Genomic DNA, 14,878 nt, shown 5'->3' on the forward strand with positions numbered 1-14,878 from the left:
TTAATTTAGAATATTTACAGTGTAATATACATTAACAAATGCTTATAAAAGTAAACTATGAAAAAAGAAACTCGACAAGCCATAAATATAGAGGGTGTATCCTGTCCCCAAGCACCTGTGAAGGGGGATGTGAAGTATAGCGTGAAAGTTTTTCCGAAGCCTTCTGTTTAGATTCTGAATTCGCTTGCTTGTTTTTTTGTTTTGTTTTTTGGTTTTGTTTTGTTTTTATTTGGTTTTTTTAATTAGTTAAGGAATCACTGTCTAGTTAGGAGAGTATGTCAGGGCATCAACAACAGTGGGAAACATGGGATAATTTGCATAACGGGCGAAGCCCGTTATGCTAAAATTATCCCATGTTTCCCACTATTGTTGATGTCCCTGGCATACTCTCCTAAGTAAACAGTGATTCCTTATATTTTCATTTTATTGTGAAATAAAATGGTAGATTTAGACTTTAAAAATGTAGACATAGACTTAAATTACACGAGGACTTCCATGCCAATTTCAATAGTCCTCGCCCAATGACGTCAGACACCTAGGCAGTCGCACGAGATTTACATGCACATTTTGCCTCCTTAGCGTCAGACATAGAGACAGATGCGCACGAGATTTGCATGCATTTTAGGCCTCCTTAGCTCCTGACCTATCGACCTTCCTAATTTACATTCCGGCAGAATTATCAAGAAATAAACTCCGACAACTTTCAAAGAGTTATCGCAGAGGGAAAAATTAGAAATGGAAATATTTGAAGATATACGTGGTAAAAAGGCAACCCGAGTTCTTCAGTATCATTTCTAAACAACATTTAAAAAGATCCAGAATCTATGCATTTGTCATCGCAGCGACATTTAACATATATAGTGTATTGAACTATATGCAGAGAGTGCTTTGTTTTTCTTCTTATAATTTAAATGGTCTAATAGTACAAATTAAAACACGTCATTGAAGATGAGTAGGCCAATATACCGAAAAGATGAAAGATTTGATTGAATTGTGAGCCTCTGAATAGTCCGGCAAAATACGACCCAGGACTTTAAAGTAATACGTGTTAAAACTAAATCTTTACCATTAAGATGAGCGTTATAGTTTTAGCGGGATTTTTTGCGGTACTTTTCGCATTTTGTAAGTAATTTAATTTTCAATCTTTTTATGGGAAACTTGAGGTATAATGCAGCTGCTTCCTTTTTTCAAAGCATTCTTGGAAATACCATACGAATGTCAAATTTGAATTAAATTCTGTTTACATTTTCATTCTATTTATTAACCCGTCCAGAGAAAGATTGATGAGCTAATAAAGAATAAAAACTCTTTATAAGATAAAAGCACATTTTGTTTTAATTTTGTAAGAAATGATGTCATCTTAAAACAGAATTTAAGATTCTCCCAGGATATTAATGTATTTTCGTTGTATAGATGAGTAAGATGTTTTGTTTTTTTTAATTTTAGGTTTGCAGACCTTAGAGTCAGCGTCTTACTGCTATTATAGATACGCTTACAGTAGATACTACTGCTACTATTACTATTACTACGACATAAGTGATGATGAGTGAGTTATGCTTTTCACTTTCAATGTGTGTTCTCTAAAAGAGATGTCTTTAAAATATAAGGATTTAAGTTCTAAAACAGAAAAAAAATTGTACATCTCAAGGGATCATAAGCACAGAATATTTATGAAAATGATTAAATTTTATTTGATTTAAACAAATGAATTCCAAAGAAGAATTAATTGATTACACAAGGTTATTATCATTAAGTATCCAGAATATAAGCTCACTGTGATGTGAAGGGTTCCTGTGCGGTTTGATCGCTTGGCTTATCATTCTTGTTCTGATCTGTAAGAATCATTTTTGCCGGATTTCCCGTTTGTTCTTACTCTGATTTGTAGGAGTTCTCTGGGCGGCCTGATCGCTGGGCTAATCGTGCTTGCTATAGTGGTAGGCGTGGTCGTCTGCCTTATAAAAGCTAAGCACAACAGGTCACGTGTAGTGGCTCTGAGTGGTAACACTGGTACTTCGGTCCACGTCTCCAACGTCAACACCGTGCACCACGGTAAGTATTCTCAAAGGAATCATTAAACATGTGATTCTCCTGTATTATATTGCGAAATCTGTATCATATACAATATTGACACTCCATATAACGAGAGTTAATGGTAAAATAAATGTCAGCAGAAAAAAATTTATCGTTCTTATGATTTATTAGAAAGGCAAACGATTAAATAATATCATGATAACATCTCAAGTTTGTCTTGTTTAGAACTAGTTTATCAAGTTACCAACAAATTGCCTTTTGTTTGTGATGAGATTTTATGGAAGCTCTTGTGATAAAGTTTCTATATCCCTTAATATTTCCTCACTCAGTTTTGAAACTCCTCACCCTATCATTTGCTTTTTAAAGCTTATTGCATTAATATTCCTCATGTACTGAGTTATTCAACGCCATATTACTTTAACGTAAAATAGATATATCATGATAAATAATTCATAAATAACTTAAGTTAAGATTCTCCCATGACATTAATATATATTTTCCTTGAATAGATGAGTAAATTGATTTTAATTGAAAGTTAATCTTAAAAAAAACCTTGTGACATCAACGTTCAACATTTTTCTTTCTATAAAATTTAAGTTATGATTCTCCCATGACATTGATATATTTTCGTTGAATAGATGAGTAAATTGATTATAAAATGAAAGTTAATCTAAAAACAACCTTGTGACATCAACGTTCAACATTTTTCTTTCTACAAAAAAATCTAACGGCTAACAAACAAACACCAAAAACAATTGCCTACAACTTCATTTCATTCTCTAATTTTGTCCAAGTTTTATTTGAAGGCTTTTATATTGAGGTAAACTTCCTTTCAGCTCCACCACCGCCACAGTACGGACACATGGCGCCGCAACCAGGATATGGTCAGCCTCACCCGGGCTTTATGCAGGCGCCTAACCAGCCCATGTATGGGGGTGGAAACCCAGCCTATCCCCCGGGACACCATTACTGAGACCGTTATAAGGGACTAATCTGTAGCTCAAGAAGTAAAAAGGGCGAAACGTATACGTTTAATTTGGAAAATTTACTTTTCTACATGTATTCTGTTTTTCATCACATTGTTTCATCCTGTAATCTGTTTTCCGTAATTTTCCATGAAAATTACATAATTTCCTTAATTTTCCATGAAAATGTTTGTTGCTTGTTGTGGAAAAAATAAAATGTTGACATTTTTTTTTTCAATTGTCATACTAAGAACTGGGGGAAAATATTGTGTGTATCCATTAATATATTTTCCAAAATGGTACGTTTGATACATAAGTTAAGAAAATATATTTGAATTAAAATAATTATGAATCTGCCTTTACTCATTTTAAACACCCTTTTAAATTGAGCCTCATACACGAGAAAAATGTACATGTATATAAAAAATTCCTTTATATGATTGTTGAAAAATAATCAAGTCATCAAATTTAGAAAAAGGTTGTATTTTCTCATTGAAGGAGGGTAAATCCCCTTTCTTTTCTAATAAAAACTCTGGTCATAATATGCTTCTCTGCAAAGAACAGATGGATGTTCGTTTTTACAAGCAGTTAAATCTAAATAAATTATGTTTCAGTTAATTCAAGTGATGACGATATGTTAATTTAAAATCTAAATTATATTCGAAGTTTTTAAAATTCAAATTATGTGGTCCAAATAACACGTGCACAAACGTGCACAAACTTTGTCAAAATGCTACAAAACAGTTATATTTCGGTATACATGTGTAATCATAAGTGCATGTGTATTTCAAGATCGTTGTAACTCTATAACGCTATAGGCCTGCTGGACACGTTATTACTTGTAATGTAAATATATAGCTTATAATGAGGACCTTAGATTATTAATTTTAAAAGGTTCTTAAAAGGGAACCCCGATCTTTTAACAGGCGTCAGTATTTCAAACTTATTATGGATTCTGTTGAAATAAAAAGAGCTCGACACTTTGTTAAAATGGATTTAATGTATCAGATGTATGATGTATGTTAACATCGTACATTAAGCGATTGAGGGGCAATTTGAGGAAAATTTATCTGTATGTAATAATCCAGGGGTGAAAAAAAGAATTTGATAGATAACATGATCAGTACGTACTGGTCCCTGCTGACAAAGCAGGTAACAACATTGTCGTACTATATAAAATGTATTTTAGATGAACTTGGAATCTGCAAGTGGTAATCCAACATATTCTTATTGTTCCCTTTCAAAGGAAGAAATTCTTCAAAATCAAAAGTCAGTTTTGAATATTTTTTGATACTCCAAATACGCAAAATGAATTTGAATCACCATGTCTAAATTGGATTCAGAAACTTCATAAATATCCTTACAAACAAAGATACATGGCGGGTTCCAGTAAACATTCTACCAAACCTCTTTCTTTTATAAGCAGAAGTGAAGGAGAAACTTCAAGAGCACTGTGCAACAATATACATTATTTGAGAAGTGGTGTAAATCACAAGTGGATACTTAAAATTCCAAGGAACTTTTGGAAAATTTGAAACCAGAAAAAAATTATCCAAAGCAACTACATTAATGCCCTGTTCACACGACGAGTTTAATTCGCAGTAAATTAATGCGAAGTAAACTAATGCGAATCAAATTAATGCGAATTAAATTGCGTTCACACGACAGATAATGCGAAGTAAACTAATGCGAATTTTAAAATTCTACTTCTACGGTCAGGCGTCAGTAAGGCTATTATGACATCATTTGCAAATCACGTCACCTTGTGCAGGAACAGATGCATTTGACATACATTAGTGATTAACACAATTTTCCTTAGTTTTTCACTCAAAAATAGCACAAATACTCCAAGCTGACCACGGACATGTGGCATTTGACCTACTTTTGCCATTACGCATGCCTCAAAATTTAATTCGAATTAGCTTCGCTTAGCGTTCACACGGAGCTAATGCGAAGTAATTTAATGCGCAGTAAATTAATTAGAATTAAACTAATTAGCATTAAATTCTACGTGTGAACGCTAAGCGAAGCTAATTCGCAGTAAACTTACGTTTAATTCGAATTAAACTCTCCGTGTGAACAGGGCATAAGACTTAAGACTTTTCAACTTTATATAAATATATTCCCTATGATCAATGAAGTCATATCTTTTATTATTTCCTTCAACCGTTAGCTGCCTTTTCATTAAAAATGGAACTCGTGAATTTAATTATCTTGTCATTGGTCATTTGCAAAAAACATGCTGATTGTACACACAAGTACTATGAAGTTGATATTAAAAGTATGCTCGAGTTTCTGATTGACAATATCAGAGATCACGTCTACAAACAATCTGTTGGAATTCCCAAGTATTTTAATATGGGTACAAATTGCGCCCCGTAATTAGCAGACCTATTTTTGTATTCATATGAAGCAAAAATTGTCCAAAATCTTATACGTGAAAAGAAGAAAATACTCGCTGTGGTCTTCAACTCGGCATTTTGATATATCGACGACTTCATATTGCCAATTAATAATGGTTATTTCTATCCTTATGTCGATAGGATATATCCCGGTGATCTTGAAATAAAAGATACCACAGAGTCTTAAACATTTGTTTCATATCTAGTTATTCTACTTGAGAAAAATGTTTATGGTAATCTAACAACCAAGCTTTAAGACAAACGAGATTACTTGAACTTTTTAATCGTCAACGCCCCTTACTTATGCAGCAATAAACCTTCATCACCTGCATACGTTTGGATCTCTCAGTTGTTCAATACGCAAGAGCATGCTCTACGTATGAACAACATTTTAAAATGAGGTAAGTTGTTGACAAACAAGTTGGTTGCTGAAAAGGAATATAAGCTCACTCGTTTAAGGTCATCATTTCGTTAATTCTATTGTCGATACAGTGACCTTGTCAGCAAATACAATTTATCAATAATTCAAATGCTGACTGACGTTTTTCATACTTTAATCGGTAGGTCATTATAAACACACTAAATTGTGGACGGACTTTCCCGTTATTCCTCGTTCTGACAAGGAGCACACGGCAAGAGATGTCCATTTCTCTATGGCATCTGATCCCACCTCTGATGTTTTGGAGGTCCGTGTTTGCTCTGCTCCTATTTTGTATCGTTTAATGGACTTTTGAGCTTGAATACTATTCATTATCTCCATTTATTTCATGTTATTCTTTTCATAAGTTGTTTGTCCCTCGCAATGAAACACTGAACCGTCTAACAGTATAAATAATGTACCCACGCACAGTCTTTAAATGACAATTTAACAATATATTTTGAAGGGTTTTTTTTATTTTGAAAAGTTTATTTGTGCCAGGGTAAAAAATAAAAAAAAAATTCTGACAAATAAAAACAGCAAAATAAAAACAAAGAAAATTAAACACATAGATGAATTCTTATGACTTTAATATGCATTGTATTAGACATAAATTTTGTCTTCTAGATTAAAATGATACCATCGTTCCTGATTTTAAAATTTTGAGTTATTATTTTACTTCGTGTATTCTATTTGTTTGTATACGTACCGTTATATCCCAATGAACCATTAAAATTTTAACAAAGATATAACTTTGATTATCCGCCAAATGTATTTTGATATCCAAAAAATTTAAAACCCTTATAGGGCCATTATTCTAAAATCATGCATTTGAGGTAATGTGTCTGCAAACGTGAGTGGAAATTTGCATTATGATTAATTTGGCTTTTCTTCCTCTGCACATGTGGGTGAGTCTTCCAGTTGTAAATTAACATATTTTTAACATTCTATATATTTTCTTTCAATTTCATATCATATCTTTAAATATGAAAGTAGGTCAGATATCATATTAGATATCATATCATGAAACATATGGAGGTAACAAACAGTATTCATTATCAAAAGTCCATTTAACATATAAAATGGGAGCAGAGCAAAGACAGACCTCCAAAACATCAGAGGTGGGATCAGTTGCCATGGAGGATCGAGTGAGTATCCCCTGCCAACCGGTCACACCAGCCGTGTGCTCCTTGTCATGATCGGGAAATAATGGAATCAAAGTATTGAAATAACTGAAAGCCGGGCTTTAAATGCTTGAGTATATTGTCTGTTCCAAAATTAGTACATTTTTTTCCTTTTGGCCATTGATTTTTATGGATCTATACATCAAGGGCGTATATTGTTTTTGTCCTGTCTGTTTGTGTGTTTATCTGTTTGTCTGTTTGTCTGTCTGTCTGTCAACTTTAACCTTCGCCATAACTTTTAAACCATGAATGATAATGACTCCATGTTTGGTATGCATACTCAACTAATAAAGGTCTTTCAATGAAACCAAGGTCAATGACCTTGTGACCTTGACTGTGACCCATATGCTTAAAATAGTTTTTTCGAACTTTCGCAATAACATTTGAACAATGAGAGATAGAGACTTTATAGTAGCAATTGGTATGCATACTCCACTAATTAAGTTCTTTCAAATGACACCAAGGTCAATGACCTTGTGACCTTGACCTGTATGCATACTCCACTAATTAAGTTCCTTCAAATGACACCAAGGTCAATGACCTTGTGACCTTGACCTATATGCTAAAAATAGCTTTTTAAAACTTTGTTGCCGCCGGGCGAATAGTGTTTCACAAACACATCTTGTTAACAGGTAGAGTTTGTATGATTATGATGTAAAACAATATCCCATGTACCAGTAATTAGAATAAATGTTCAGTCCTGACCCCAAGATATGTTATGATTTAAAAATTTGATAAATAATATTTCCAAGAAATTCTAGAATATTTTCCATTCAATTTTTTTTCTCATGATTTAAAAATTCAGTCTTGGAATAGTTAAAATAATGCACATGTGTATTTTATAGACATTCTTCTAGTTTCACAGACAGAAACATGTAGAAACACTGAGACATGTACATTGTCAAGCGACTTCACGCATGTTAATTCTTAAAACTCCAATTCACTATACTATTAGTATTAATTTGCTAAAAATCAAAACAGAATATAACCACTAACATAACATCGACGAAAACAATATGAAACATGAAACTCTTCAACAAATTCAACATTTCGAGAAGCCTGAGCTATCAAAAAATAGTTCGCTTACAATATGCATTCAGCAGAGTATGTGCACAAATTGCTATATCACGATTATCCCATTAAAGCAAATATCTATTTTCTCAGTTTAATGCTCAAGCAAAAATATTGATCATTAACTTTTCCAACTTTTTTAACGAATGTTAAAAATATTTGTTTGAACATCGTCTCGCAATGGGACTATTTTGTTTATCGGAAGCGTCTGTTTTTACGCTGTTTGGTTTTTTGTTTACTGTGCTATTTATAGAAAGACAGTTGATCATGATGACTATAGCCATGACTTTGCATTTAGCAAAGCCCGGCTAAAAATCCGTCGTCAATTCAGTGTATAAATAATGGACTTACAATTAGTATGAAAAACGTCAGTCAGCATTTGACTTAATGACAAAGTCATTAATGTCATTTCCTTGTCATTGGTCATTAGAACAAATTATTTTCAAAAAAAACATCTTAATTACTAACAGGTCCTCTGAAACTGATATTTAAAAGATTTCTATGTAATTTTTGGAGATCGGGTCTTCCAACGGTCTTTTTAGAATAATAACATGCGTTATTAACAGAGCTGTTTTTGTATTTATGAAGCAGAACTTACCGGTATTCAAAATCTTGTCATATCTGAAAATTAGACCCTTGTTGTGGCCTTCAACACTACAACCACATATACCAACGACGTATTATCAATTTCTTTCATATATCGGCTTCATACAACAGAGTTAGATACACCTGCGTTGTAAAATATTGCTTGACAGGAATGTTTGTAAAAGTTTTTCATGGAAGTTATTTTCCTGGAAATAAAATTAATTGCATTAAATGACATCATCTCCTATCAGTATCAGTAATTAACTTGAGAATTTTGAAAATACTTTAATCTGCATTTTGACAGAGGCACAGAAAGAGCTTTCCTATTTTTTTTGAAGAAGTTTATATCTGATCACAGATTTGTGTAGTTTGTGCATTTTTTTAATCAACCCTTGATTTCTTTATCTCCATCTTTTTGAGTGTAAATTAATGTGCAGCTAACTGTATATTTAGAAACAGTTTGATCTGAAACAAATGAAGTAAAGTTGTAGAAGAGACCAATCACGATATCTAAAAAATTGTATTTTCACTCTATAAGTTTAAGAGAGCCTCTCCTTGATTCTTGAACCCTGACACTTGTAGAATTTTTTCCCAATATGGAAAAACTCACTCTCTTGGTTTGTCTGATAAATAGCACAAAAGCAGAGAAAAGGGATTGATGATCAATGAATGAATGCATTTTAACAACAAGAGAAAAAAGAGATACGCCCTAACACAGGGGCACCCAATCATTTGGTTTTGAATTTCATAAATTATGACGGAGGTTGAATAGTGAGGTTTAAACAACAATATTAACAGTTTGACTGATTTATGAACAGGAGTAAAGAAAACTGAGTACATGATTAATTTTGTGTGTTCTGGCCTCAGGGGACAGAGACCATGATATTAAAAAAATTTCCAGTTTGTCCATAAATGATCTCTAGAAAATTTGGTTCATCGGTTCCAGAGGTAAAAATGATATTGTTCAATATAAGGGCCCTACAAACGACAGATAGGATAAATATTGATACAAAGGAGCACCCCAATTAGTAACTTAATTTTGTTTTTTATATTTTACGTTTAGATATAGCGACAAAGACAGGCTAAATAAACTTTCCCTCAAGGTTTTATAGCAACATGGTAGAGTAAGTAGTGCTTTATATTACCTTATGGCTTTTAAACCTTTTTATCAGCTACGAATTTTATCTCACTTACTATATTACATTACCTGCAAATGCTTAAAATATTTCTTTGCAAAAATATGCCTTTGTTTGGAAGATGACTTCAAATGAAGTAAACCAGCTTCCAAATAAACCATTTGTATGGAATATTTTCAAAAATCGTTAAAATTTTAACTCCTTAAATCATTCTTTATTTTATGTTTTGTAGCCTTTCACTTGGGGGTCTCGTGGCAGTGATAACCGGCTTAGTTGTGATCATCATACTGCTCGCCTATATGATCAGAGCAAAGTATAAAAGGTCGCAGATTAATGCTTACAATGGAAACACACGGGTGACAATGATCAAAGTATCAGAAATTAATACAGTACGTCAAAGTGAGTACAATATTAAGAATACTCGTATGTACTTAATTATTTTTCCTTTTACTGTTAAAATTAAGAGAAAATTCAATGTTAAGTAGCTGAATAATTGAAAAGGGTCAAAATATCGAACAACAATCGATCAAATAAAATCTATAAACCACAAAACCCTAAAGAGGACATTCATACAGACCCAGGGGAATTCCGGAGGTAGGATCAGGTGCCTAAGAGGAGTAATCATCCGCTGTTGAGCGGTGACACCCCTCGTGAGCCCCATGTATTGATCATGTAGGTAGAACATTCCGCATTCAAACTCATTATGAAAACAAACACCTATCAATTGGTATGAATCAACTTATTTCTTATATGACCAATTAATGGTTATATTTCTTAAAATTATGATCATTATAACGACCATATAATTTACGATTTACGAAATGTTGGCTTTACACAAAATCCTTATAGCGTCAACTTGCCCGTCAGTAGTAACTCTGGACGTGTTCGGGACATGGTCTTGAATATCGGATAATTTGGAGTTGTAAGCAGATGATATAGCAGGACATGACAAAGAATTTTGACAAAGTTGTAATCATATTGTTGATCAAACATTTCAGTTGATGGTTGGAACTTAATGTCTTTAGTCAGAAAAACATCAAGTTATGAAAATGTTACCTACATTTGTATGTTTCGATATTCGAAAATCCACTGCATTCAAATATACTGTATTCTGCAATAAGGATAACAAACAAATAAATACCATCATTTAATGCCATTTGATATTTGATCTGTTTGATTTGAGGTTCGATATTTCTCAAACGCGAATAAAAGTAGGTTTACAGTAACTATCCTGATTACATGGAATAATGTATTTCTGCAACTTAGAAACCATTGATATGTTGATAGGTATCTACGTTAATATTTTTTGTTCCTTTATATGTTTTTTTTTCTTTCAGTTTCACATACTCAGCATGTTCCAAACGGGTTTCACCACAAGTAGACCAGATATTGTATGTGTTTCTTATTTCCCTCCTTTCATTGTTGGATGAAGGTGATTAACAGATAGAAAGAAAGGTGAAGATAGAGTAAAAAGAAAACCAACTGTTTACTTTCCATTTAAAAATGAAAATGTTTATTATGAATATACGGTGCTATGGATTTCACATTATACGTGAAAAAAGAATTATAATTTTTAATCGTTTTGAATTCTGATGAACATAATTAATTCTCTCTCTCTCTCTCTCTCTCTCTCTCTCTCTCTCTCTCTCTCTCTCTCTTTTTTTTTTTTAACGAAAAATAATTTTCAGTTGATGTGGTATAGTAACATAATATTTAATTGAAAGTGGATGATTCTGAACAAAATAGACATATTACAATTACATAAACAGTGCTGCTAGAATTTCATTGGACAAATCTTGATATACGAGTATTCTATTAAAGATTTTTACTTTTGAAAGTGGTCTGGAACCACTGAAATAAAGATGAAATATAAAAACCTAGTTCTTGCAATAAAGAATAATGTCATGTTGTAAATTCTGAATTAACCGGGTGGCAGTAAATGTTGTAAATTTTGTATTTACTGCCACCCGGTAAATTCAAAATTTACAACATGACAATAATATTCAGCTATGGGCCTTGTCAACTCAATAAAATCGCAAGATATTCATAAAAAATGACATCTCTAAATAAGGATAAAAAAAACTTGAACATATAAAAAGGTTCCATTAATTATAAATGAATAGAAATCGTCCTCCTTTATGTAAGAATATCTTTTTCACTATGTGGCATATATTACCAAAAATAAAATAAAATAATCAATTTCTGTAAAAAAAAATATCAATTCTTACAATTTGGTGAAATGAATCAATGATTGTTTTTTAAATAAACATATTTTTTCACTTGTAAACATCTGTATTTAAATGTCATGTTGATTGATGCAATAACTGTTTTTTTTAACCTATTCTTATTTAATTTGTGTATTAGGTATGTAGTTAATAAAAGAGTTTAATCATATGATACTTGTGATTTTTGTATTATTTCATCCTAAACTGCGATTAATATATTTAAAAATGTTTGCTTATCTTTGAGAACAAAAATTGCATACTAAATTTTTAAAACTTGTACGATTCAATTTTTTAAATGTTTATAACAATACATTATGTTCCAAATACTTATAAAAATGAATACAAGGTAAGTAATTTCGAACCACCAGAATATTCTCATTATTTTACATTTTACATGACAGATTCGAAACAACTCTTTCATATTTGGCGATTTCAATAGAAAAAGACGTTGATTGCAAATTAAGATTAAACATTTTGATAAGCGGGTTCACTTCTGTCTTAAATGTTCCTTATCAGTTTGTATGAAAGATTTGAGCCATAGTTCGACCTAGAGAGAGACTGCAAAGTTGAACGACTGCACAGCAAGGTTATTGCGCATGCTTACATGTAGCCAATAGATATTTTTTATACGGAATAATTTTTTTCAATAAAAACGCGATTCCGATAATCTTCGTCTATTATCGATACAATGACTTTTTCAGCAAATACAATTTATCATTAAGTCAAATGCTGTGACTGAAGTTTTTCATACTGATTGTTTGTCCATTATTTACACACTGAATTAATTGTCTATTGATTATTCCGTTATTTCCCGATCACGACAAGGAGCAAACGGCGGGTGTAACTGTCGATAGGGGAGTTTTCTACTCCAAGGCAGCTGGATTTGGAGGTCCGTGTTTGCTATGCTCCTGAATTGTTATCTCCATTTATTTCATTGAGTCGAATTGGCTGTTTGTACACAACTTGATAATAAAAATCCTTACAAAGATACATTGCGGGTTCCAGTAAACGTTCAACCAAGCCTCTTTCGTTACTCCTCACCAAGATATTGACAGTAGTAAAGGAAAAACTTCTGTGCAAAAATATATTCAAGAAGTGGTGTGAATTAAATGTGGATACTCAAAAATTCCAAAGAACTTTTGGACGATTTGAAATCACAAGATTTTACCAAAATCAACGGCTGAAAAACTTTCGACCTTTCAACTTTATACACAACCATTCCCCACGATAAATACGATAAATTAAAGTCCAGGCTTTTTGATATCATGGACTCTTTTATCTTTTTCAATAAAACTGGAACTCGTAAATTAACTTGCCTGGTCATTGGTCATTTGCAAAATTATTTTGTTAAAACACATTCTGATTGCACACACAAGTACTCTGAAGTTGACATCAAAAAGATGCTCGAGTTTCTGATTGACAATATCTATCTGGTTTTTGGAGAACAGGTATTCCAGCAATCTATTGGAATTCCCATGGGTACCAACTGCGGTTCGTTATTAGCAGACCTATTTTTGTATTCCTATGAAGCAGAATTTGTGCAAAATCGTATGCATGAAAAGAAAAAAACACTTGCTGTAGCCTTCAACTCCACATTAAGATATATCGACGACGTATTAATTTCCATTCCTACGTCGATACGATATATCCTGGTTAGCTTGAGATAGAAGATACCACAGAGTCTAACACATCTGTTTCATACTTAGATATTTTACTTGAAAAAGACGTTAATGGTAATCTAACAACCAAGCTGCATGATAAACGTGATGACTTTAACTTTTTATCATCAACTTCCCTTACTTATGCAGCAATATACCTTTATCACCTGCATACGGAGTGCATATATCTCAGTTGATTCGATACGCAAGAGCATGCTCTACGTATGAACAATTCTAAAACGACGTATATTATTGACAAGCAAGTTGATGAAGCAAGAATATCAGCAGTCTCGTTTAAAGCTAGTTAAAACCCATTTCGTAAGTTCTACGGTCGATACAATGACATTGTCAGCAAATACAATTTATCTTTGAGTGAAATTCTGACTGACTTTTTTTCATTCTAATTGTTAGTCCATTATTTATACACTGAATTGACGACGGATTTTTTTCCGTTATTTCCCGATCATGACTTTGAGCACACGGTGAGTGTGCACGGTCGACAGGGGATCCCCACTCCTCTATGGCACCTGATCCCACCTCTGATGTTTTGGAGGTCTGTGATTGCTCTGCTCCTATTTTGTATTGTTTTATGGACTTTGATGTTGAATACTGTTCGTTATCTCCAAATCCTTCTTGATAGTGTAAAAAAGAAAGTACAGAAAAATGCTATTCCTGATTATCTTCATAACAAATATTTCCAAGAAAGTTGAATCGTTTTATATTCAATTATGGTAACGTATATAGCGTATACTGAAGAAATCGTACTATGGCATTGTGGAAGCCATCAGGATTAGTTTGTAAGAACGTAGAAATCTAAGATCTTGTCTCCTAAAACAGGTTTGTAGTAATACCATTTAAACAGGTTTTATGGGTTGGACAGAAGCAATGATGACTCTTTCTAACCGGTCGAAAGGTGTGCTTACACATACTAATACTGATAAATTACACTTGATTCCACCTCTTATGTTTAAGAGATCCGTGTTTGATCTGTTCGCAATCCTAATGTAAGGTCTTTATATCAAAATTAATGACAGCTTTGATGAGGTTTAAGCAACTTTCAATAATTTTCTTTCTATTTTCGTGGAATAAAATTTTTTAAAGACAATCCTTCAGTAAGCTCCTAAATATTTTTATTCTATATATTTAGAATTATTTAGGAGCTACATGTTGTCCTTTATCATCCTTTCAGGAGCCGCTTCTGAA

General features: G+C 32.6%; 1 protein-coding gene and 1 long non-coding RNA gene across 2 annotated transcripts; both read left to right on the forward strand.

The window, feature by feature from the left end:
- The first annotated feature begins 1,044 nt into the window (after positions 1-1,044).
- LOC134276554 (protein shisa-4-like) lies at positions 1,045-3,253 on the forward strand. The gene is made up of 4 exons (XM_062758796.1): positions 1,045-1,122; positions 1,447-1,546; positions 1,886-2,049; positions 2,868-3,253. The coding sequence occupies exons 1-4, from the start codon at positions 1,074-1,076 to the stop codon at positions 3,002-3,004; spliced, it is 450 nt and encodes a 149-aa protein (XP_062614780.1). The 5' UTR covers positions 1,045-1,073; the 3' UTR covers positions 3,005-3,253.
- A 3,389-nt stretch (positions 3,254-6,642) lies between these two features.
- Positions 6,643-11,417, forward strand: LOC134276555 (uncharacterized). Its single transcript, XR_009994073.1, has 4 exons — positions 6,643-6,724; positions 9,720-9,780; positions 10,025-10,191; positions 11,130-11,417. It is a non-coding gene; the product is annotated as an uncharacterized LOC134276555 (long non-coding RNA).
- Positions 11,418-14,878: the final 3,461 nt, after the last annotated feature.

Source organism: Saccostrea cucullata, unplaced genomic scaffold, assembly GCF_032062105.1.
Source record: "Saccostrea cucullata isolate Sc308-1 unplaced genomic scaffold, CSIRO_AGI_Scuc_v1 ctg1404, whole genome shotgun sequence".
In the NCBI taxonomy this organism is placed as follows: Eukaryota; Metazoa; Mollusca; class Bivalvia; order Ostreida; family Ostreidae; genus Saccostrea; species Saccostrea cuccullata.